At 52.5% G+C, this 25,838-nt stretch overlaps 1 protein-coding gene across 1 annotated transcript in view; it reads left to right on the forward strand.

The window, feature by feature from the left end:
- Positions 1-6,693: 6,693 nt before the first annotated feature.
- The window catches only part of WNT7A (Wnt family member 7A), a 34,012-nt gene continuing 14,867 nt past the window's right edge, over positions 6,694-25,838 (forward strand). Inside the window, exons 1-3 of the mRNA XM_063411298.1 lie at positions 6,694-7,391; positions 8,178-8,404; positions 17,586-17,857. Of these exons, the coding sequence (XP_063267368.1) occupies positions 7,321-7,391; positions 8,178-8,404; positions 17,586-17,857 (570 nt within the window). The 5' untranslated portion in view covers positions 6,694-7,320. The remainder of the gene's footprint in view (positions 7,392-8,177; positions 8,405-17,585; positions 17,858-25,838) is intronic.

A 25,838-nucleotide genomic window follows, 5' to 3' on the forward strand; every position in this document is an offset into this window, starting at 1 on the left:
CCCTGCAGTGCCCCTGCAGTGCCCAGGGCCCAGCCCTGCAGTGCCCAGTGCTGCTGCAGTGCCCAGTGCCCCTGCAGTGCCCAGTGCCCAGTGCTCCTGCAGTGCCCAGGGCCCAGCCCTGCAGTGCCCAGTGTCCAGCACAGCTCTGCCTCCTCCTCTCCCAGTGCCCCCATGCTGGAGCAGCTCCCAGAGCTCAGCTTTCCCCATGGCCAGCCCCTGTTCCCAGCAGGTTTTGTCACCAAAAGGCTCCTGCAGGAGTTCAGGACAGCAAGGATGCCCATCCACAGCCAGGCTGGCAGCCCAGCTCCCTGCCCTCCTCCTCCCTGCAGCCTTGGGGACAGCCTGGTGGCTTTGGACCCTTTCTAAACAGCATCCACAGCCCTCTGGTTCCTGCACTGCCTGGAAGACTGTGTCATGTTTTCTGGATCAGATCCACGGTGTTTAAGACCTTTCTTTGGCAATAAATAATCTGCTTTGACAGTTCATCTTTTCACCCCTTGTGTCCATTAATAAACGTGTAAAGGAAATGTCATGTCTTTTTCTAAAAAACAAAACAAAACAAAAAGGCAAAAATACTGTTTGTCTAAGTGCACGTTGTGATAGTGGAGGGATATTATGTCTCTGCAAATACCACATATTCCCCAGTGTGCTTGCTGCTAGTAGCACATTATGGGGTGGAATCAGGAAAGTCTCCCAAAGCAGCTGTGCAGGAAACGAATAATTTTTAAAAAGTCTGGATGAGTGGCATCCCTGTGAACAAATAGCTGTGTTTATGCCTGTCAGGGAATAAAGGGTGAGCAAAAAGAAAGAAATGAGCCCCTGTAGGTCTGGGAGCCACTGACGTGCAGGGGGCACCTGGTGACACTCGCACGTCGCTTGAGGGAACAGACAGTGCAGACCAGAGACTGGCAAGAAGAGATTTATTTCTCCAGTTCTGCTCCTGATGCTGAGCATTCCTGTTGGGAGGGAATGTTCCTCACATGCATTCACGATTATCTCCTTCCCTGGTGTGTGCAGCAAGGCAGGGCCCACTCCAGGCACTCCAGGCAGTACCAGGGGAGTGGGACACAGCCTGCAGGGCAGCAGGGCTGATCCCAACCCCAATCCCAATCCCAACCCCAATCCCAGTCCCAATCCCAACCCCAGTTTGGGATCCAGCCCCAGCAGCAGCCCAGGGTGAGCTGGATGTGCCACAGGAGCCAGGGAAGCGCTCAGGGCAGGCACAGCTGCTCCAGAGGCAGCACAGGGACACAGGGAGGGATTGGCAGAACAGCACAGCAACAGCCTCTAGGTTCTCCTGTGGGTTTTAACCCTGCTTTGTAGAATCAATGGGCACGTCTCAGACACACATCCTCACTCTCAGACAGAGCCGTGTGATCCTACCTGACAAACCAGGCTGGGTGGAGCTCAGCAGCCCAGGCCTGGAGCAGCTTCACAAGCCATTACTTTGGTTTGGATAAAATAATCCTTTATTTGTACTTGGATTAAAAAGTCTGAGCCACCTCAAACCCAGGGAAACCCTGGACTCACAGGCCACATTTTCAGGAGCTTCTGAGGCCACGTCCAGCTCCAAAAGCCACGAGATGTGTTGGAGGCTGTGGCAGAGGAGAGCCTGCCTGGTGCTCACACAGACACCAGCTGCATCTCCCACAGCACTGAGCAGCCAGTAAACCCTAAATGCTCCAATCAGAGCATCTCTTTCCCCGTCCCAAATCCTCTACTGCCTTCTGATCATCCATCCCCCTCCTCATCATGCCCCCACAGCCCTCTGAGCCCATCAGTTGCTAATTAGGTGTAGGTAATTGGGCACCCGTGCTCACCCAAACTCCTCCTGCGTGCTGGGTGGGCCTGTGGGGTGTCCCTGTGCCCTGCTGGGGGCACCCCTGGAGCTCCCCGGGTGGGGCTGGGGGTCAGAGCTGCCCTCCCAGGGGTGCCAGCCTGTCCTGGGCTCTCTGAGCTGCCTGAGCTGGCCGGGGTTTGTGTCCCAGATCAGCTGATGGGAGGGTGATGGTCACAACAGGGCGTGTGGCACATTTCTGTGGCCACAAGGGTCCGAAGGCAGCAGGGCAGGGGCTGTGGGCAGCCCTGGCAGGCAGGGCAGGCAGCTCTCACCCTGCCTGGCTCTGCCCCTCAAGGAATTCACAGAGGGAACAGCTCTGCAGCCTTCTCAGTGCTCCTTCTGCAGCTCTGCAGCCTTTTCATTGCTCCTTCTGCAGCCCCACGGCCCCAGCTGGAAACTGAGGAGTCCCTGTGGCTGCTGATGGTTATATCAGGTTATATCAGGAAATTACCTGGCTTTGGGAATGTTATTTATTTATTTACTGTATCCTTTTTTTTTTCCATGCGCTTTTAGGAGATTCTTAACACAGGGAGAGCTGGTATATTAACCTCACATTTTTGCTACTGAAAGGACTCTCTGGTCTGACTTCTACAGGAGATGTTTTGACAACAAAACAGTGCAGCTATGATTAGCCTGATAAAAGGGAGCCAGAGTTAGAGTATTGATGGTATGTGCATCTAGGATCTAGTTACAAAATGGGCTTTTAACCACATTTTCCCTTGCGAATTCCTGTTATCAAAGGCCATCTCAAAAGAGAAAAAAAAAAAGAAAAATAAAAAAAAGAACCTTTCTTTTTCATAGAAGATGGGGAAGTTTCTTGCATTTCTTTATGCTTATGGAAAAGGAGCCATTAATCCCCCTGAGCAGAGGCACAGACTGGGCAGCGTGTGCTGTGCAAAGCTCCCCAGCGCTGGGGCAGAGCAGCTCTGAGCCCTGCAGCTCCAGCTGTGGTGAGCAGGGAGCTCAGCAGTCCCACAGGACTGCATCCAGACCAAGAGACTTTTCAAGCTTCTTATTTTTCTTTTTTGGATCTAATTTATTTTGAGAATACATTTTCAGAGCTGATTAGCTGCCGTACTAAATCACTGCACTAACCCCAAAAAGCTGCCCTGACAAACAATTAACAATGGAAACACCATTGTGGCAACAAGTGATGGATGGCTGCAGGGTGCAGCTTGGGCCCAGGCTTTGTTCAGAAGAAAGTTGCTGCTGCTAAATAAAGACGTGGGTAGTAAGAGGTGAGAGCAGAGATTGTATCTGGAATAAAACTATTTGCTGTGCTTGGGGTGTGTTTCTCACAGCCCTGAGCATCTCAGGAGAGGCAGGACAGCCCCATGGCTCTGGTCGTGATCAGAAACTGCCAGGCACCAGGGAATCTGGGAATCATGGAATGGATTGGGTGGGAAGAGACCTCAGAGCCCCTGCAGTGCCACCCCTGCCATGGCAGGGACACCTCCCACTGTCCCAGGCTGCTCCAGCCCTGTCCAGCCTGGCCCTGGGCACTGCCAGGGATGCAGGGGCAGCCACAGCTGCTCTGGGCACCCTGTGCCAGGGCTGCCCACCCTCACAGGGAGGGATTTCCTCCCCACAGCCCACCCCAAGCTGCCCCCCTTCAGCTCAAGGCCATACCCCTTGTCCTGGCACCCCAGACCCTGGGGAAGTCCCTCTCCAGCCTTCCCCTCTGGGCACTGGGAGGATCAGCAGAGCCAAACCTCCTCCTGCCACGAGCTCTGGGACTTCTCTTAAATCCTTTCAAAAACATGGGTTTGAGTTAATTTCTCTTGCCACAGGCAGTTTCCTGATTCCTACTGTTCTGTCATTATTCTCTAATTGTTGTTCAAGTTTTGTGTTAATTTACCAACTTTTACAGTAACTTGTTTGCTCTAAAGAGAAGTAGAATCATTTATCACAATGCCTGATATTGATTTCATTGTGCAGATATCAGAATCTATTTATTAGAAGTAATGAATATGAAGACACAGTGTAAAAAAGGAAGCTGGAAATGCAGACCCTGTAATGGTGGGTAAGGATTAGTTACTACAGACCACTCAAAAGGCACCATGATTGAAAGGATGATTTAAGGTCTGCAGCATTTTAAAAATTATTAAGAAGCCCCTAGAAACTTTGCCAAACAAGCCAAACTACCTTCTTTAATCTGCACAGGAATGTTATTTTATGTATGCTTCAAATGCATCTAGGTCACAACTTTTTTAGGAATGAACAGAGTAGGAGAAAGTCATCGATTAGTCCAGTAAGTTATTTTCTCAGGGATGTTTGCCATTTTCCACTCTTCCTGAACCCCAAGGCAACAGTTTGCTCACCCATGACCTGCCCCATGCCCATGTGCTGTGTTAAACAGCTGAGGTTGGATTATACTGATCATCACTAGCTTCAGCATCAGAAATAAATAAAATATATATAATAAAAAAAATAAATAAATAAGGCAGCCCTTCTGCTGCCTCCTGATGGCACTGCGCTCTGCTGGGGGGTTTCCCCACCCAAAGAGGAAATGCTTCAAGCCTTGCATTTGTTCTCACCAGTACCTGCTGCCCTCTGCTCACACCTACGGGCTCTGGCCCATCCCCTTGTCCCTGGTGCTGGCTGCGCTCCAGGGCTGGGAGCCTTTATTACCCTGGAGGCAGCAAAAGCCTCGGGCCAGCTGCTCCCACCGCCCCAAAGGCCCTGGAGGCGCTGCGGGCTGCCCGCGGCTGCCAGCGCTTCCCTCTGCACACACCTGCCCTGTCCATCCTCTCTCCCCTCTCCCCTTTCCCCTTTTCCCCTCTCCCTCTCCCCTCTCCCCTCTCCCCTCTCCCCTCTCCCTTTCCTCTCCCCTCTCCCTCTCCCCTCTCCCCTTTCCCCTCTCCCTTTTCCCTTTCCCCTCTCCCTTTCCTCTCCCCTCTCCCTCTCCCCTCTCCCCTTTCCCCTCTCCCCTCTCCCCTCTCCCCTCTCCCCTCTCCCTTTTCCCTTTCCCCTCTCCCCTCTCCCCTCTCCCTCTCCCCTCTCCCCTCTCCCCTCTCCCCTCTCCTTTTCCCCTTTCCCTTTTCCCTTTCCCCTCTCCCCTCTCCTTTTCCCCTTTCCCTTTTCCCCTCTCCCCTCTCCTTTTCCCCTCTCCCCTCTCCCCTCTCCCCTCTCCCCTCTCCTTTTCCCCTCTCCCCTCTCCCCTCTCCCCTCTCCCCTCTCCTTTTCCCCTTTCCCTTTTCCCCTCTCCCTCTCCCCTCTCCCTCTCCCCTCTTCCTTTCCTCTCCCCTCTCCCCTCTCCCTTCTCCCTCTCCCCTCTCCCCTTTTCCCCTCTCCCTCTCCCCTCTCCCCTTTTCCCCTCTCCCTCTCCCTCTCCCCTCTCCCCTCTCCCCTCTCCTTTTCCCCTTTCCCTTTTCCCTTTCCCCTCTCCCCTCTCCTTTTCCCCTTTCCCTTTTCCCCTGTCCCCTGTCCCCTCTCCCCGCAGTTCCGGCCGTGCCCGCCAGGTGTCGCTCTGACAAAGAGGTTGCGGCGGGCGCTGCCCGCGGGGCTCGGGGCTCGGACCCGACCGGAACCGAACCGAACCCGAACTGAACCGAACGGAACCGAACGGAACCGAACGGAACCCCGAACCCCGAACCGAACCCGAACTGAACCCTGACCGGAACCGAACCCCGAACCCCACACCCAAATCCCGAACCGAACCCGAACCCCGCACACAAATCCCGAACCGAACCCAAACCCGAGCGCCCCGAAATCCTGCGCCCCACAGCCTGCCCTCCAGAACCCCCCGAACCCATCGCACTCTCTGAACCCCGCACTCCCTGAACCCCGCACTCCCAGCACCCCGCACCCCGCAGTCCTGCACTCCCACCGCCCACACCCCCGCACCGCCCGTACCCCTCATTTCGCTCCGTGCCCTCATTTCGCTCCGTGCCCCGCATTTCGCTCCGTGCCCCTCATTTCGCTCCGTGCCCCGCATTTCGCTCCGTGCCCCTCATTTCGCTCCGTGCCCCGCATTTCGCTCCGTGCCCCAGGCCGGGCCGCCCGGTGCTCCGGGCGCCGTGGGAAGCCCGGCCCGGCCGCACGGAGAGGCTGCGGGGCGCCCCGGTGATGGGAACCGAGCGCCGCTCCGGGGAACGCGGAGCGATGGAGACCCGGACTGGGACAGCCCTTCCCTTGCCCCGGGAGCTCGGCAGGGACCGACCCGGCCCAGGACCCGGCCCGGCCCCAGGACCGGCTGCGCCCCGCTCGGACCCCCGGGGCGGTTCGGGGGAGCGGGGGGTCCGAGCGGCCGCTGCCCCGCGAGAGGGGCTCGGGCCCGGCTCCTCGAAGGGACCCTGAGGGATCCTGTCATCGTGCTTTTGTTTTCAGAAACACATTATCAGCAGAACAATTCCCGCACCACACCCCTGTTATCATTTAGGTAACCTCCCTGTTTGAAATATTTTAAGTGGATAATAAAATAGTCACCATATCCGTGTAAATTCCCGCAACGCGGAGCCGGGATCCTCCTCCCGGCCGGCCCGGCCCCCCCGCCCGCGCAGGCCGGCGGCTCCGCCAGCTCCGGGCGCCCGCAGCCCCCGGGCCGCCCCCGGCGGGGCTCGGACCGCGGACAGCGACCGGAGCCCGCCGCCACGGGACCGAGCCCTGCCCGGTCACTGCGAGGATCGGCCACCAGAGCGGCGGGGAGGTCACTGCGGGCACACGGGGCTCCCTCCCGGCCCCCCCGCACCTGCCGGGGCCGCCTCGCCCCCGGTGCGGGCGGGGCGGCGCTCCGGGGATGCCGCGGCCGCCCGGGCTGACCTCGGCGCGGGGACCGGGAGGCTGCGGGACAGCCCGCGACACGCGGGAGGCAGACCGGGGGGAGGAGCGTCGGGACAAACGCATAAAACCGGCCCCAGGTGCTCGGCGGCCCCGGCGAGCGGGCGGCGAGCGCGGAGTCAAAGCTGCGGCCCCGCTGCCGGCGCGGAGCAGCGCGGGGTGCGGGCCCCCGATGCCGCCCGGCGGGCCGGGGCCAGCCCCGGGGGCGTCCCCCGGTGACACCCCCCGGAGCCCCCGCCGCGTTCCCCCGGGCCGTGCCCGCGGGAGGAGGATCGCGCTGAGCCTGCCTGCAGGCAGGTGATCCCTCTGCCGTTCCCGGTTCCCCTCCTGCCCACCTCCCCGCCTCGCTTCCCCCCGGCTGGACAACTCCCTCCTTGGAGAACACGCCCCAGTAGCTGAAAAAGAGAGAAAGAGAGAGAAAGAAAAAAAAAAAAAAAAAAAAAAAAGAGAAAAGGGTGGGGGGGTTGCGAAGAAGAGAGAGAGCGGATTGACACGGAAGGTGGGGACGCGGCCGCGCTCCCCGGACAGGGCCATGCTGGCGGGCGGCGCGGGCCGGGCGCGGAGCCGCGGGCGCTGCGGGGCGCGGCGGGGGCTGCCCCGCTCGGCCGCCCGGCCGTGACCGCCAGCGACGGAGCGGCCCCGGCCCCGGGCGCGCCGGGCATCGTTTCGCGTGTTGGTCTGAGCCACGGCAAGCAAGGAATATGAACAGGAAAACAAGGCGCTGGATCTTCCACATCTTCCTGAGCCTGGGGATTGTGTATATCAAGATCGGGTAAGTAACTTTTTTTTTTCCTTTCTTTTATAACAATCGCACTCTCTCTCGCGCTCAGCCCAACCTGCCCAGACCTGTTACTATTTAACTCGGGAAGTCTCAAAAAAAAAAAAAAAAAAAAAAAAGTGATGATGGTGGAGATCATCATTATTTCTCTAAAGACAGGTAAAGCGTCCGCACCTCGGAGCGGCCCTCCAGCGGGGCGGTGTGGGGGCTGCGAGGGGCTGGGCTGCGGTCCGTGCGGGGAAGGGACACCGGGCGATCCCCGGCCCTTCCCCAGCCCTGTGTGGGGTGTCCCGGCCGCTCCCTGCCCGGTACCTGCCCGCGCCTCCCGCGGGGACATCCCTCGGCCGCTGCCGCCCGGGAGACAACGCCGCCCGGCCCGGGAGCGGCGCAGGGAGGGCGGCGGCGCTCCGGACCCGCAGCATCCCCGGCCAGGTGCGCCGGGTGCGGGAGGAGGCGGCGCGGCCCCGGGGCAGGGAGCGTGAGCTGTCCCCCTTCCCTCCCTCCCTCCCTGTCTCCTCTAACCGCTCGACAGGTTTGGGAAAACCCTCGCAGCGCGCTGCGGGTGCGCGGCCCGGGCAGGCACTGCCGCCGCTGCGCTTTAACGCGCCGAGGAGGAAGTTCGGTCCTGTCCTGGCAGGAGCTGCTCATCCCCGCCTCGGCTGGGAGAGGGGACAGGGGGAGGGCAGCGGCAGGGGAGAGGCGGGCGCGTCCCGGGGCACCTGCCGGGGAAGGCAGCGGGCGCTGCTCCCCTCAGCCACCGCCGGTGTCTTGTCGTTGCAGGGGTTTCTCCTCTGTGGTGGCCCTGGGAGCCAGCATCATCTGTAACAAGATCCCGGGGCTCGCCCCCCGGCAGCGGGCGATCTGCCAGAGCAGGCCCGACGCGATCATTGTCATCGGGGAGGGCTCCCAGATGGGCATCAACGAGTGCCAGTTCCAGTTCCGCAACGGGCGCTGGAACTGCTCGGCCCTGGGCGAGCGCACGGTCTTCGGCAAGGAGCTCAAAGTGGGTACGTGCTCTCGGCTCCGTGCCGGCCCCCGAGGGCACGGGGGACACCGGGGGACATCGGGGGTGGCTCGGGGGGACACCGGGGGCGGCACGGGCACGGCCGCGGGGCTGCGGCCGGGCAGCTCCCCGCCCGTGCCAGGCGGGGCAGGACGGGCACTGAGTGTGTGTGTGCTCCTGGGCGCTCTGCCCTCGCTGCCAGCAGGGCACCCTCCGGGCAGGGCACCTGCCGTGCTCCACCTGCGTGTGTGCCCGCTCCCCCCCGCAGCATCCCGCTGCCCCTCGCACAAACCCTCTCCAGAGCGCTTCCGACGGTGCGCACAGCGCTGCAGCCTCGCCCGCGTACTCGGGGATGCAGGAAAAGGGGCTTGGTTCTTGCTGAGGGCAGCGCTGAGAGCCAGAACGCTGCGCGGAGCTGGAATTGCGCTCCTGGGTGCAGGCAGCCCGCGGGATGTTCGTGCCTGAGGTTTGTGCCCGGTGGGACCCAGGCACAGCAATCAGCCCCGCTGTGAGAGGTTCCCACCACACAAAATCGCTCTCCGGCAGCAGCCGTGCCTCTGCGCCGCGAGGAGGAGTGGGTGTGTTCTGCCTTGAGATGTCAGGGCACTCACAAACGCTGTCCCAATCAACTGACACAAGATCCCACTTCCATTTTCCGTGTTCTCAGTTATTGCAGCACTACAAAATATATCCAAATTCTGAACTAAAGCAGCATTAATAATAACAAATGTAAACATCTGAAGAAATGCGCCTGAGGATAAAGTCTCAATTTTAAAATCTCTGAATTCTGCAAAACACAGTAGCAAAATTTTCTCAATGTTCTTTTGATTCCACAGCACTTAACGTGCAAAGAGCAAGGAATGTGTTTTCCAGTGTTTTTAGAGCCACCCCTGCCAGCTAATCACTCCCAGCACCACACTTCACATCCAGAAGGATCTGTGGTTTCCAGTCTCTTCCCCATGTAAGATGAAGTTGCAAAAACCCAGCAGCCCCATCAAGGACTGCTTAGCATGGTAGAAAACACGGATGTTTCACGAGGCCAGCAGGCAGCACAGGGAGCAGGGCCCAGCAGAGCCGCTGTGGACGGGCTGGCCCCAGGCCCTGCTCAGGATCGGCCCCAGCCCTCGTTCCTGTCAAACACAGAGGGGCTGCTCTGGAACCCTGAGCACTCTGAGCGTGTGTTTATCACACCAGGGCACACTGACAGCTCCTCTCCAAACCGGAGATATTCAGGGAGAGAACAGGAAGAGAACAACACGACTCGGCTTGAAAGCCGCGCCTTTCAACACCTTTGATAATCAGAGTGGCTCAAGCAGGGAAGGTAAAAAGGGCCCTGCACAACACTGGGAAACATCTGAAAATGGAGCATTTAGTCAGATTAGCTCATTGCTTCTCTTCCCTGGGCTGGGCTCTTCCCGTCAGCCGTGCAGGCGTGTTTGCCACTTCTGTCAGTGAGGAGTCCATTTGGATGGCTGACAGCTTTGGGCTCATTTAGTCTAAGAGTAACATTTCCTTGAACAGAAAATGTGAGAAGGACTTTTTCTTCTCCCAGAAATTAGAAAATTGCGGAGTTGTTGTGGTCTGTTGTGTAAACATGCTCTCAGTTCCTTTCCTCCCTCCGAAAATTGAATTATTTAGCTAGTGGGTTATATTTAGGTCCTTTTAAAGAAAGTCAATATCAAAGGAAGTAGACTTTGATCTGTCTTTGAGGTGATAACTCTTAATATGCTCTATCTATCCATTACGAGGCTAAGATGGATAGGGCAAACTCTTCCTTGGTTTCAGAACAGAGTCAAGAGTTGAATGGCATCCAAATTACAAAACTCCATAATTTCATTTAAAGAACAACAAACCCCTCAAATTTAAACAGGTTATGTATTAATTATGTATCAATTTTAAAGTAAGCTTCAGTAAAAATCACAGAGGGTTGAAATCCGATGGTGAATTTTTCTTTTGCACAGACATTCCTGTGGTCTCAAGGATAAAACTACTCAGGCTCTCAAACACCACAAATATTTTAATGTAACTGTTCCTGCTCAGGTGATCTCCTTGTTCTGCTTCTCCCCTATCAGCAGGTACAGAAGCTCTGAATATCTGACACAGCTCATCTTTCTATGGCTCTGAGGAAGAGGCTTCTCTTGCTCTTTCCCAAGGGTCTCTGCCAGGGAGTGCTCCAGGTTACCACCCAGAGAAATGATGTTTGCTTTGGTTAAAAAGGGTACAGGCCATGTGCCAGAAAGGCATAAGGCAAACTCGGTGCCCACGAACAGGAGATCAGGCCCGGGGGCCTTACCCTGAGTAGGAAAGAGAGATGTGTGACCTGAAGGACCCTAAGCCCCTGCAGGAGGCGTTCCAAGGGGACAGAGCACCACAACAACCCAGGTTACCATTAGGAGAGGATAAGGTACTCTCGTTGCCTTTTTAATTAGCCTTTGACACGGTGTGTTTATTCCAAGAGCCCCAAACACGGCAGCCCCTTCCCTGGCACTTCACACCCGCCTGTGCCTCTGGGCAATTGCACCCTGAGGTTCCAGCCTGGGGCTGTCACTGAGTCCCTGCCAGCCCTCCCCTGCCCCTGGGGCGGCACTGCCGGGCTGCTCCGCTGAGGAGGTGACCTCAGAGTGACAGCGGAGTGGCTGTCCCGGCCGGGCAGGGGCAGCCAGCAGAGGATGTGCCTGAGGAACTCTGGAAATGGGCTTTGTGTGTGTCAGCCCACACAAAGCAGCTCCCTTAGGTACCAGAGTCTCCTGATCTATTTCCCAACCCAGGGCTTTGGTGGCACACCAAGCCACATCTTCAAATCCAGGTTTCTTTCCTTCGACCCTTGCTGGGTAATCTATTTTATGAATGTTATGCAAATGTACTGCAATTATTTAAATTCTCTTACTGCCACTCAGGGTGATCCTCCTCCTGGCCCTGCTGTTGTGTAGCTGAGGGATCATGGCACTCCCTTCTGTGCTTCTCTTTTCCTACCTTTAAAATGGCAACAGGGATTTTAACCTTATTGAAACACTTGGAATTCTCTAGAAGGAAAGCATCAAATGATATTTCCCTGTTCTAACCTGTAGGGTGTATTTTTTAAAATTCACATGTAATCCATCTCCCAGTGAAGTGAAAGTTTATTTGTAGAGTTTATTTGTAGAGGTACAGTAAGCAACCCTTTGAATTCATCCTAGAGCATGTTTGTGCTCACAGGCTTGAGTGTCCCGCTGGCCACGGTGAGCTCCCAGCCAGTGCCCAGCACTCACTCTCCATTTCCTGGGTTATCTGCTTTGCCCTTCCAAAGAGAGATCCTTTCCTCCTGACACCCCGTGGATGTGTCCCTGTGCCAGCTGGTGCCAGCAGTGCCAGGAGCAGCAGGAGAAGTCACCGAGTGCCGTGGGCACGGAGGAGCGATGGAGCACACCCGGATGGGCACAGGGACATCTGTGCTAGAGCATTCCACAGACACCTGATTAATAATGTAGAGTGGCAGAGAGAAAATTTAAAATAACCGTGGAGATGACGCAAGGCTGCAATTATGGACACACATTTAAAACCAGATCTATTTGCCATGGTGGTCAGCAGTTCTGTTCCTGATGGCAGCCACAGTCTAAACCAAGGTTTTAAAGCAGGCTAGGCCAAAACCTCCTGCCTGTCTGTCTTCAGGTGAAACGTGTTCAAGCCTAAGGATCTGAACAGCCAGAGATGCCCTTGACAGAGACTGAAGATGAGATTTGGGCTCTGCTGGACTGCAGGAAGAGCGAGAGCTGTGGCAAAGGCTTTCCCTCAGGTGCCTCAGGGGCCCTTTGGCAGGGGGCAGCCTCGGGAGCAGGTGCCAGCAGTAACTCTGCTGTTTTCTCAAAGGACTGCCTTGGGACATGCCCACATTTCCTGGGATCTGGAGCACAGGACCACGTGGCAGGGGAAAACAAACCCCATCTCTTTTTGCCACAAGCGAGCAGCACTGGCAAAGTTAAACGGGAAAGTGAAGTGGTACAAACTGTTTGAGTGCACTTCCTCAGAGGGACACGGCAAAGTGGAGACTCCTCAGGACAGGTCTGAGAGAAGAGAGGCACAAGAGCCCTGCAGAGGCTGCAACGACCCTGTGGGGGGAGGATGGAAGGAGTCCCCAGCTGTGAGTGCTGGTCTGCAAGGAGATCTACAGCAAAACATTTCAGCCAGGTCTTCATCCTGGCCTTACTAAAATGCAGCAGTTCTTTGCTCTCTTCTGCCCTGGGAAATGCTTCAGTAAACCACACTGGTACTTCAGCCCCCTGACATTGCTCTTGGGAATAAGGAAAGCTGAAATCAAAAGGAGAATCCCATGGACAGGCTGGGCCCAAAGCTGATGAGCACAGCAGGGCAGCCCAGCCCCTCCGCACACACTGAACCATAAAGGAGAGGCTTTCCTTTACCCACTGCACCCTTGGCTCTACACTGGACTGAACTTAGCAAGATTTGTTTTCCAGATATTAAGATCAACTTTTCCTCTATGGCTTCAAACCATAAAAGGGAAGAAGGGACATTCCCACTCCTGCCTATTGAAACAAACGGCAACTCTCCTACAAGGCAAACCCTTCACTAACCTGCTCAGTGGTGTCAGGAATAGCTCTCCTGTGTTATGGAAAAGAGAAGACGATCTAGAACATTCCCCTCTCTGTCTGGGCAGATTTAACAGAAAAATTAGCAGGAAAGTTATGACTAAATCTTTGTATTGTCACTATGTTAGAGACAAATGCTTTTGAAAACATCCCAGTACAGGCGTGTGAAGAACAGATTTAATTTCCAATCATTTCAGGGAACATTTTGAATTCAAACACTGCTGTAGTCTGCCGTGTCAGGTTTTAAAGTCTGCTTGTTTCAATTCCAGAATAACAGACCCAAGTGAACAACCACTGGTAGAATCCCAGAATCTCGTGAGCTGGAAGGGACCCTCAGGGGTCACTGAGTCCAACCCTGTCCCTGCACAGACACCCCAGGGATCCCACCCTGTGCATCCCTGAGAGCAGTGTCCAAAGACTCCTGGAGCTCTGGAAAGGAAAATCCTTGTTGGATTTATATTGCATGGAATATTACCTGCACATGGCTGTGGGAAATTGAGTTCTGGGTGCTGCTTCTTGGTTTGGTTTGGTCAATATTTAGAGGAAAGTTTGATAAATACTCTGTTTTCTGAACCACTGCTGCTATGAACCCCTCAAATGCACAGGAAAAAAATGTCATTAACAGGAGCCTTGCTATCTAGTCAGGTGAGGTCAATCTGATTTCTGGGCTAGGTTTCCAGCCCTTGCAACCAGCTTTTGCTGTCAGTGTCTTGCAGAACAGTTATTTGCAGGCAAAACAGAGGCCAAGCTGAAATATGGCCTGATAATCCAAAGCTGCTTTATGCCAGAAAGTCAATCTTTCTCAGCAGGGACTGTCACTACAAGATAAAACATTGCCCCAAGGTCACTGCAGTTGGAATTCCCATCACAAGGTTTTCATACTTGCCTTCAGATGTGTCTTGTGAGTACTTGTTCCAGAGAAACAGAAAGATTGCATCTGCTTGGGAAGGTGGGAGATCTCCTGTGGCAGGGCTCCCTGAAAGGGGGACACTTCTCTGAACTCCAAAAGAATGGCTCTGATTTTTGAAGTGCACATGCCTTGAGTAGGAACTTTATAAATTTAGAGGGGCTGTTTTCAGAAATAATCTTTTTAGCTGGAGTGTTTCCTCTGCAAGAGTTTCGTGTGTCAATGAAAGGAACTTTAGCTCATGAAAGTGGGCAGGGACTAAACCCCCAGTCTTGAATGCCTCTTGAAGCCACTCTATTTTATTTATTTGTACTAATCTTTGTAAAGCCACAGTGCTCTTTCATGGGGAACCATCCTTTTAATTTCAACTGAATGCAATATTTTAAGGCACCAACCCCCCAAACTTTGAACAGAAGGGGAACAAAAAATTAAGAAGAGAATACTTCAGTGATTTTTCTTAAGCTACCATTCTAATTAATCACTCATGCTAAGTTAAAGAGAGATGAAAATAAAAAACCTGCTGAACCATACATAGTCTACCAAAGAAGGAGGAGGCAAAGCCCAGAGCAGGCAGGGGATGGGTTCTGCTCTGCATTTTTCCAGGCTGTGAGTTATGGCCTCTATAGAGAGATGAGGAGTAATGTTTGCTGTGGCACATAATTGGCAAGGTATGCTGTGTTTTCCATCTTTATATTTTCCCAATCATATTTCAGCTCATGTCACTGCAGATAACTCCCTCTCTGACCCTTTGGCTTTAAATAGCAGAAAATACAACCCATGTTTTCCAGTGAGATAAACAGAAATTTGTCTCTCTTTTATTTCACAGCTTAGTCAATTTATGAGGGGGACTGGTGGGGCGGGACAGGCTGTTTGGAAACACCCTTAGATCCCAAACTGCTGAGCACCCACTGACTTCCTGCAAGTGAATGCACTCTGCATTTGGCAGGCTTAGGCTTTGTTTCCCAACCAACATCAAGGTATTGCACTTCTTTTAAAAAATAAGTTCCCATTTCTAATCGTGCAAATGAAGTTCTTACAAAGTTTTCACAAAGTTTTCAAATGTAAATATTAAACTTAAACCCAAATGAAGTTAGCTAAATCAGAACCAGGACACAGACCAGTCTGTGCAGCTGGTAGACAGGCTGACCAGCCCAAACCCAGTCTAGCAAACCCTCATATCCAAACCAGAGGCATGCAGTGAGGGCTGGCAGAGCTAAGGCTCCAAGGAGTGCATGGGCTGTGTGTAACTGTGCTCAGCATTAGGGAGCAGCTGCCCTGGTGATACCTGTGTCTGACCCCCTGTGACCCTCCCGGGGCTTCCCCTTGTGGCATCTGGCACCCCAGGGTGGTGGCTGGCTGTGCAGAGCTCAGAGACTGAGGTACAGCCTGGCAGGGTGCCCTGCCAGTGCAGGGGCTGCAGACAGGACTGCAGAGCTTTGGGGGAGGATCTGCATCAGCAGATGGAGCTGCAGAAATCTTGGAAGCCACCAAAGCCAAGCTCTGTGCCATCAGAGCAAACGGAGCTGCAAGGTGTGCACAACCCACTGAAGCCCAGAAAAGCAGAGGAAAAGCAGGAGGATATTCCTGCCCAGCATCTGGAGAGAAGCCCCCGTGGTCACACAGCACTGAGGCACTGGCTGGGGCTGGGGAGAGCCCCAGGTGAGCTGAGGGAGCAGAGCCATGGCTGGAACCCAGCAGGTCATGGGCCTTGTCAGGGCCAGAGCAACCTCTGACCGCTGCCGGGTCCTTCTCTGGAGGTTCCAGTGCCTGGAGTGAGCTCTGGAGTGTTTGCCATGGTTTGTCTGAGATAAGGAGAAGAATGTGTGATTTGGGAGCTGAAACGAGGGCTTGTCATTCCTGTACATGTCCAGAGCAGGTTGGATGGGGCTTGGAGCACCCTGGAGTGGCAGAAATGTCCCTCCCTGAGGCAGGGGTGGAATGAGAGGAGCTTCAAGGTCTCTTCCAGCCCAAAACCATTTGGGATTCCATGACTCTGTGACAGGTGGCTCTCCACCTTTGTCTAACTTCTGTAGCAGCAACTGCCTGGCCATACCTGGGTAAAGCCACCTTTCCCCCTGAGATCCTCCAGGAATTTCAACTCCCTGCTAGAATCCAAAGGAGAGGAGTAGAATTCCTACTTGAAGTGGCAGGACCAGCCCCGTGCTCAGGTTACCCTGTTTGGGCACAAACCCCTGGGACCTGGAGCACTGTCACAGAAGAGACTCAGGCTGCTCTGAGCTTCCCTCCCTGGCATTTCTGTGAGCCGGGCCAGGGCAATGAGACTTGAAAAAGTCAATCATTTATGAAAAGCAGGAACAGCTGGATGCAGACGTGACAAACCCACATCACTTTATCACCATGGCACAAGTGCCAAGGCACTTCCTACCTGAGTCAATTCTTCTAGGTACTTGCTTTGTTTACCTTGTAATCTCCAAAATTCAGCTTTTAAAAAGCTGCTGAGATTTTCTCCCAAATAAGACAAATTTATGAATTAATTTAAGTAATGTAATTTATGAACAAGCCTGACACTGGCTTCTGACTCTGCTTATACTAACTAATTTTATATTTCTACATTGCATTTTTCTCCCCTCTAAAAAGCAAAAGAGCTGCTCAGCCTCTACAATGCTGAGTGTGTCAGATTAAAGTGATCTCCCAGTGGTTTTTGTTCTAGACCTTGAAAATAACTTGTGATGAACAAAAGTAATCAAAATTGAAGGGAAAAAAGAACCACATGTAAATTCAACTCAAAAATATTTCTTTGACAATGTCCCATTTGCTGCTTCGTGGAACAGAAACCTGGTGTGAGGCATTGCTGCCCTCTGAGAGATCAAGTGGGACCTCTTATTGTACTCTGTTTATCAGTGCCTTTTTCACAGTGTTGTGCTTAAAATGGTGAGGGTGCTGATGAGTGTGAACTGGAGGAGGAGCTCAGCTCCAAAGACACCTAAAGCCAGGGATTTCTCTTGCACATTCAGATTTTTATAAAAAGCCAAGAGCTCTAGAAAGCTTCATCTGCAACTTCCACAGTCAAGACGAATAATTTTATGATCTTTGTTTTTTTAAGTAAGGAGAAACAAGGAATCCTTTGAGGAAACCTGATAATTGACTGTAAACTCTTTAATAAATGCAGCACGTTGCAGCATTAGGGAATACTCCCTTTGCTAATAGAGGGCACGAAGTTGACTATTAACAGATTGTGATAATGTCATCTTGTTTTCCATTTTATTTCCTTGACATAAGGAAGTGAACATTTATCATCAAAAGCGACAAGTAGAGAAATCCAGATCCTATTACACAAAAGGGATGCAGCCAAGGCTGAAGTGTTGTAAGCTTTCTTTCCCAAGTGGTGATTTTTTTGTGAAATGCAATGAACAGCAGAAACGGGCTTGTTTCATGGGTAACAAACTCTTGCCAGCAGCCGAGGTCTGCCAGGACGCGGCTGACGGGCACTTGGAGAAGGGAAGAGCATCTTCCCATCTGCACTCCCTAATTAAGAGCCTGATTCTGATCCTCGTGCACAAGGGTGCATTTGGTCGTTGGAGAAATAAGAATAGGGCAAGTTCTTGGTTTGGGAGATCTAAACATTCATAAGGCTGTTTGGTGTACATGGGTTTGCCCACAGGCCGTGCCCTCAGGCCGTGCCCTTTGCCCCCGCGGTGCCCGTGCCCGGCGCTCACGGCCGTTCTGCCTTGCAGGGAGCAGGGAGGCCGCCTTCACCTACGCCATCATCGCGGCCGGCGTGGCCCACGCCATCACCGCGGCCTGCACGCAGGGCAACCTCAGCGACTGCGGCTGCGACAAGGAGAAGCAGGGCCAGTACCACAAGGAGGAGGGCTGGAAATGGGGCGGCTGCTCCGCCGACATCCGCTACGGCATCGGCTTCGCCAAGGTCTTCGTGGACGCCCGGGAGATCAAGCAGAACGCCAGGACGCTCATGAACCTGCACAACAACGAGGCCGGCCGCAAGGTGAGTGGCCCTGCTGTCCCGTGCGTTAGGATTTTGGTGCGTCTTTATTGAAGATTGTGGAAGCTGGGGAGTTGTAAAAAACTCATCCTTTATTGTACGGCTGAAATTGGCCTCAGGAAGGTAAAGTTGTTACAGTTTGTGCCAGTATGTAGAAAGCCTTTCAGCATGAAGTCTTTCTGTGCCAGGCAGGAGCAGTAGCATTTATTATTAGTAGTGGCAGTAGGAGCAGTGACAGCATTCATAATCTGTGTTGTGTGAGAATTCTAGCATTCTCAAAGCAGTGTATTTTATTCTATTTTTAGCCAGTCAGGTACAAACACAAGTCTACTATTGCTTTGTTGGACCTATTCTAACCTAAGGTTGATGTGCGAATCACATCAAATTCTCAAATAAATTCTACGTATATAACTCTATCTGTTCTATCTAGGAATGTTAGCAAGGCTACATTGTTTTTATCATGCCTAGAACTTAGTTAATTTTGTAAAAGGTGAAACTACTGAACTTTAAACAAGGTTTTAGGGTCTTTTCTTGCTAACTAGTTCAGTCTCTTACTCACTTAAGGCACTTAAAAAGTCTCTACTTATTTAAAACTAAACATGCATTTCTACCTCATATCTGCATGGGTTTATGTATTTTAGTTTCTCTGAAAGTTTTAATTCTGAACATTCTAACATTTCTGAACATCCCTGGGCCTGTATAAATGGAGCCCAGAAGAATTCGTATCCTGACACCTGTGTCCATCTCGGGGTCAGGATGGGGTTTGGTGCCCTGCACAGCAGGAGAACTGTGGGGCTGCCACACTGACACCATTCACAGTAGACAAGCAGGCACCTCTGCAGGTTGTTGGGCCCTCTGCTCGTCAAACATTTGTCTAAATGTTACTCTTTGCGGCCGTAAAAAAGGGAAAAAAATCAAACAAACGTTTTATCTGGGAAGTCAAAGGGTACCTCTGGTAAAATCTGCCTGCTACTGTGTGTGTGAGCAGGATCCTGTCAGGTCCAGACATGAACGTCTCTCTCAGTTGGAAAGGGATCGTTTTCAACCCCCTGTTCAAACCCTGCTCTTTGTGCCAGAGCCGCCCCTGCGAGGAGCAAAGGCTGCAGCAGCACCCCGGGCCGAGTGCCTGCTGCTGTGGTGACACTGTGACACGGACTGGGTTCAGCACAGCAGCATCCCCACCCCATCCTTCGGCGCTGGGAGCAGCTGCAGGGGCAGCACTGGGGAAGGAGGACCCCAGCAGCTCCCCCACAGCTTTCCTGGGGATCCGGGGCACTGAACAGCCCAGGTTTGCTGCCCCGGCCGTGTTCCTGATCTCCAGTGGCAGCTGGGGCAGGCACGGCCCCCAGGCTGGTCTGAGCTGTGCCCCCCAGGTCCCTGCGGGTCAGGCACTCCCAGGCAGTCCCAGTGGGGCTGTGGCTCCCATCCCAGCAGCTGGAACAGCCAGGGGTGTCTGTGTGCTCCCCACAGCCCAGCAGGGCTCTCCCTGCAGGAGCTGTGCACATCCCATCTCCCAGGGATGTCAATCCCTGCTTCCTCAGCTCTCCTTTACCTCCTCCTGTGCAATAGTCCTGATTCCAGCATCACGTGAGTGTGACTTAGAGGCAAATGGGAGAAGGAAGTTGGGAGCAGCAGTTAATTTGTGGATGCTATTTTTGTTGTGGTAATTACCTGCAGGCTCTGAGACATCTCCAGTTATGCTGGAGCCAGGCAGGTTGTATTGAAGAAAAGCCATTTCCACCCCAAACAAAAGCCTAACCCTTCTTTAATTTAATGCTACTGTAGGAGTTCTGTAGGTGGGATTCTGGGGTTTGCTCTGTGTAGTGTCCCAAACGCCTGTGTCTGGTTCTGTGGTGTGAAAACTTCTACTTCAACACTGGCAAAATGAACCCTGAATTCCGAGAAAAACTCGAGGACTGAGCATCAATATTTGCTAAATGAATGATCTGACATCTTTACTAGTTAGCTCTGGTAGCATGCAGACACCTCCTGGAAAGCCTGGTAAAACACCAACGCCCACAGCCCGCTCTGCTGCACCAGCACAGAGCCAGTGAAACAAAAAACAGCAGAGGAGTTTCACCTTTGTGGCAAAGCCACTTCCTTGAAAGGTCTGCTTGTATTTGATGGGTGCTGGCAGTACAGGATTCCCAGGAAATGACACACCAGCCTACCCAGACTGCAAACATGGCTGGAACTGCCTACTGGCCAGAAATTTTTCCTCAAAGCAAAGCTCAAAAATGCAGGCAAATAGAAAAGTTGCACTTTTTGCCTCGGTTATCCCCCAGGTATGGACCTGGGGCAGAGGAGGGCCATTGGTGCTGGACGAGGCTGTGGGAAGGCTGGCTCCAGGAGCCTCCCTTGCCTCCCCTTGTGTTTCTCACCTTTCTGTGCACAGTTTGCTGCCCTGAAAGCTTGTGCCTGGAAGGTTCAGCTCTCGGCATTGTTATGTGGGAGAGCAGCGTTTGTGCTATCTCTGGCCATCTGCCATTTCTCCAGCAGGCTCAGGAACTGCTCTGATCTGGAGATAGCTCTGCGCTTCTTCCTGCATCCCTCACAGGGCAAAATTACCCATCCCTGTTCCAACAAATCTCTGCTTGGAATCTTCAGGGGAGAGGAAGAGTAGCAGGACTGAGGAGGGCTTGTTGCTCCACTGCCCTGTAGAGAATGAATAAATGATGTTTTTGCTAGAGAGATTCTTTTCAGGCTTTGCTCCTGTGTGAAAGATCACAGTATTTAAAGACAATTGGCAGGGGAGGCCATTACAGGTATTTGGCACGCCAGGACTCTCACAACCTGACTCTTCCACAACAAAGACAGCCTTGTTGTGAGGTGGAACTCTCCATTTTGGAGCAGTATGGATCTTATCAGCCTCCACACAATCCATTCATGGTGGCTTTCCTCTGGGCTACAAATTCTTGTCTTGTTTCGCTGGCCCATGGCTAGGTTTTGATGATATTTATGCACTTAGGAAACAGACTGGCACCTACCAGGCTTCCAAAAATAAATCAGCTCTTATTGATTCCTTACCACCACCTGTAGGCACTGCTGTGCTGTTCAGAAGTCAGTCCTCTCTGCTTTGTCTTGCAATGTGAAACTGTGCTGTGCCCACTCACCTGGTGCTCACCTGTGACAAGGTTCTTCTTCAAGTGACACCTGCTGCAGGTGGCTCAGGGTGCCCTCCAGGATGCACAGATCTACTGATATTGAGTTGTCTTCTTGAGAACCACTGATAAAATCATCCATTCCATGGGCGAGAATGGTCAGCTGGGCTTACTGGGAACACTGGGCACAGAAGGGACTGAAGGGTACGAACAGAGAACCACCAGGAAAAGCCTGAGCCAGGATCTCTGGAGACCTCAGTTCAAGGTTTTCCAGCCTCTCACAGTCCTGTTCCACCCAGGCAATGTCTCTGTGCTGGCTGGGGTGCCAGCAGCAGCCTCTGCACATCCTGAACACAGGGCTCTGTCAGAGCAGGGGCACAGTTACCCAGGGAATGGGCACGGCCCCGAGGCTGCCAGAGCTCCAGGAGCCTGGGGACTCTGCTCCCAGGGATGCCCAGGATTGCTGGGGTGTCTGTGCAGGGCCAGGCCTTGGACTGGTGATCGCTTCCAGCTCAGGAGAGTCTGTGATTCTCCAGTCTGTCGGCTCTTGCTGGAAATGAGACAGCTGAGGGTGTCAGACACGGAGGATTTCGAAGGGCAGAGGTGGAGAACAGTCCTGCTCCTTTGCAGAGCAGCCTGGGTGGTGCAGTGCCTGCAGAGCCCCCGTGCATGCCAGGACACAGCGTGGGGGGCACGAGGCATGCCCAGCTGCTCCCCACACACACAGCCAGGGCGCCCTGCAGCCAGGGGCAGCTCTCCTCAGCTGAAGGACAGGGCTCTGTTTCTGTCTGTCGGGGTGACAATCCAGCAGGGCTCACTTGTGCTGCGCGAGTTCCTGGAAGGGCAGGGGCAGAGCTCCGAGCAGGGGTCACAAGCACCCCACCAAAGCTCACCTCATTTGTCAAACCTCCTGGAGAGCAGCGATTCCTGACCTTCAGAAGCAGAGTTTAGGGTGTCTTTCCTCTTTGAATTAGTGTTTCCTGAAGTGCTGATTCACTGCAGGAAGGAGCAAGCAGCACAGTGAGAACAGGAGGAGAATTCATAACAGCTGGGTCAGAAAAGGGAGATAAAGCTTCAATTAATTTAAAGGCATAATCCTTATTTACCCTGCAAACTTCCATGTGAGGGGGTATAATTGCAAGACTGAATTGTGTGTTAGCAAATTTGTCTTCTCAAATATGAAGTTGATTAAATTACTGTAAGTAACACAATAATGTATGTCTGAGAGATATTTGTGCTCCAGGAAATAAAAATGTTATTCTCCAGGCTATCCTGCTAAAAAATAGCAAAGCAGATGCTGAAAGGCTCTTCACATTCTGGCTGTAAACATTTCATTCTGACAGCATGGCAAGGTACATGACCAGACTGCTCTCTCCTCTCTTTTTCCCTGTGACATTGAAATTCCACGAATGGCATCTTGCATCAGCGTTACATCATATTAAGTATAATGCAATATTATGAGTCATTGTTATAAATCATGGGCACAGGCTGCATTAGAAGGCTTTTGCCTTCAAGAGCACATCAAGGTGGATTTTTATTCAGCATTTCTCTTTGGAGGCATGTGTAGGTGCACTAACTTTGCAATGCCTCTCCATCCTCTGAATCAGGAGCATTTCAGATCTCCCCTTCAGCTCTGAGGCTCCCAGGGGATGTGCAGGATGTGCCTGGCAGAGCTGCTGCCCACAGCAAGCAAAGCTGTGCACCCAGGAGGTGTTCTGAGATGGATCATGCAGGGATCACAAAACACTGACGTGTTTGGTGTTTTCTCCTGTAAAATCTGCAGCAGTGCTGAAGTGACACGGTGCACTGGCAGAGCACGGAGCTCAGGGGCTCTCCCGAGCTGTCCTGGAAAGCCACACTTGAGGGACTCTGCTTGCTGCTTCCCTGACCTCAGGAGGACTTTGCTGCCATGAGACTTCCTGAACATCTTCCTCTTCTTGCATGGTGTGCACTCACCCCTGCAATGAACTCTCTCTGGAGGGGACAGAGAGAGTCTATTCTAGAGTACTATTTCTACCTCTCTCAAAACACCTTTTTCCTTAACTACCCTTTCACCTGACCAGCAGCAGCACAGAACTCAACCTCCTGCAGATGAACCACTTCATATTTTCCAATGTTTTTGTTGTTGTTGTGGTGGAGTTTTTTGGTTTGGTTTGGTTTTTCTGGCATGGGCACAGAAATGTTCCTCCTTTTCCTTTTCAGAAACTCCAGTTCTTGATGCTGGGGATGCTCCTCAAACACTCAGCTGGAGGGTGCCCCTTGTTGATCATGGCAGTGACAATTCTGCCAGACCCCACTGCCACTGTCAGAGCTGTGGCAGGGGAGCTGGGCAGAGCTTCACCTGCAGCCTGGCTGTGGCACCATGGCTGGAGAAAACCATGCCCAAAACATCCTGCAAACCATCCTCAGGCAGGACAACACACAGCACTTCCACCCGCAGAGCAGTGGTAGTGATACATGGACAATTGTCTGCACTGCTAGAACGTCACACAGGCAGGGAATCTTGCAGCAGCTGTGCCTGTGTCGGGTGTCCTAGGAGCTCTCCTGGTGCAATATTTTGCCTAGATTAAAACCAGGTGGACAGAGACTGTTTAGGTGAAGGTTTACACACAGGGCTTGTGAGCAGACAGAATCTGGAAAAGGATCTTTGGCAAATCTCTGATGTGGCTGTAGAGGCAAAGAGGAGTGTCCACCCAGAGCCCTGGCCCCAGTTCCATTTATCCAAGGTACAGCCAGTGCTGAGTCCCTGCCCTCCCCCCAGGCACCCCAGCCCAGCTGGTCCTCAGTGCCATTGGAAAAGGAGCCTTGAATGCCACAAAGCCTGTCCTGGCAGCTTGGCCACCCGCTGCTGGGGCAGCAGGATTCCCAGAAAGGCTGAGCCCTGAGCTTGGAGTGAATCCAGCTCCCTGAATGGGAAAGCTCCCATTGAGGCTGGTGGGACACAGGGCACAGCTGAGTGCTTCCAAATCCCACCCGGCTCCATCCCAAGGCTCTGCTGGGCAGCTCCTAGGTGTGAAGAGAAACACACATCCCTTGCACCCTTACAGCATTTTGTTTGTGTTTGAAAGGATCAAAGCACTATTTATGGCCTTCCTACTTTTTTAGATAATAGTCTTAAAGCAAGTCTGAGCTTGACAGACAAGCTCTGCATCTTCTCAACAGCCCAGAGTAAAGATAAAGGAAACATTAATGTTGGTTAAAATTATGAGAGGGAATTGGACTGCACAAGAATTGTAATCCACAAGAATGAATTTTCATTCCACTTGTCCTCCACTTTCAGCTAATCAGAAATGGTGATACATGGTCCTACTTGTATTTTGGCTTTCAGCTCCCTCCTATATCTCATGTGGTTGAAAACTGAATTCCTGATTTATGCTGGAGATTAGGGAATGATAAATGCTATCACTCGCCTGCAGTCGCAGTTTTAGAGGATTCTGGCGTTGTGAGCAAAACATGCATTTCATGAGTGTGATTCCTGGGGCTGACAGTCTGTCATGCTGCTGACAGGGAGAGCTGGGACTGAGGGCCAGGCTCTCTTCATAAATAACACACACCTCAAATTCCAAATTTGATATCATGCACCTTTTATAATGGCAATAATCAGATGCTTGCTTTGATGATTAATTTGCTCAGCAAAGCCACTGGCTGGGTCACAGGTTTCTGGACAATTTCTGATTTAATCTGGCCTTTCTCTTCAGTTAGCAACACTTCCCATAGCACCACAGTTGTCATTGAGTGCTCAGAGGGGAATATCAGTGAGACAAAAATAGGGGCTGTGTGGATTATTCACTTCTCCCAGGGTTTTCAGTACCTTTGGAGCCTTGGTAGAGCCTTTGGTGCCTCTCCTGTTGCAGAACAAAGGGAATGTTACTGACTTGAAGCAAATGCAGCTTTAACAGAGTACAGTCATCCCACAGCAGATCCCTGCTCTGTTTGGGGGTTGTAAAACTTATCCTGGTCATGGAACAAAAAACCTGAGGGGTTGGAACAAGATGAGCTTCAAGGTCTCTTCCAGCCATTCTGTGACTCTGTGAAAAGTTGCAAGAAAAAACCCAGCACCTGTTAACCTTAACCTGTGAGCTTGGCTGTCCTGCCTTGAATTGTTTTTATTAACCTGTGATCCTTGATGTTTTATTGAGAAATTTAATCAGAATCCAAGATTTTTGAGCTTCATACCTAAATTTCAGCCTAAGTTTTTGAAAATTTTTCAGAAATAGCTTTTGAGAACTGCTCTGTTTCTCCCAGCTGACATTTGTCACACGGCAGATTTAGGTTTCCAAACCCAAGACTGATTTCTTTGCCTGTTATTGGGATCTTCCATGTCCACACTTCAGCAAAACTCAAAGAAGAGTCAGCAGGAAACCCATGGTCAGGCCAGTTCACTGAGAGCACTTCCACTGCAGAAAGAGGCCCTGGTGATACATGAAGTGCACACCAAATTCTGGTGAGATCTCCTGCCCTGCAGCCTCACTCATTGCATCTCTGCCAAATTTACCCTTAGCCTGGGGCTTGGGGCTGGATTTCTTCTCCATGCTGTGCCAACAGGGGCAGAAACTGGAACCCTCTGCAGTTACAGCCCAGACCTGAGCCTGAGCTGAAAGTATCTCCAGGAACGTTTCCAGGAGCCTCAGGGATGAGTCAGGAACATGAACTCAGTTACCTGAGCTACGCCTGTAGCTCAAAAGAGGTTTTGGTAAAACTGAAAGTTAAACCAAGGTTTGGTTCAAACCTCGTCATTAACACGTGGTGGCAGAAAACCCTGAGCTCATGAAGCCCTGAATGCTCACCAGGAGAAATAATTGCTGGGATGTGCTGTACAAATGGAACAGACTTTTGCTCTAATGGAAAGAGTTTCCAGGTATTTTGAAGTAAACAATTAAAAA

The sequence above is a fragment of the Prinia subflava genome, chromosome 14 (genome assembly GCF_021018805.1).
Source record: "Prinia subflava isolate CZ2003 ecotype Zambia chromosome 14, Cam_Psub_1.2, whole genome shotgun sequence".
Taxonomy (NCBI): domain Eukaryota; kingdom Metazoa; phylum Chordata; class Aves; order Passeriformes; family Cisticolidae; genus Prinia; species Prinia subflava.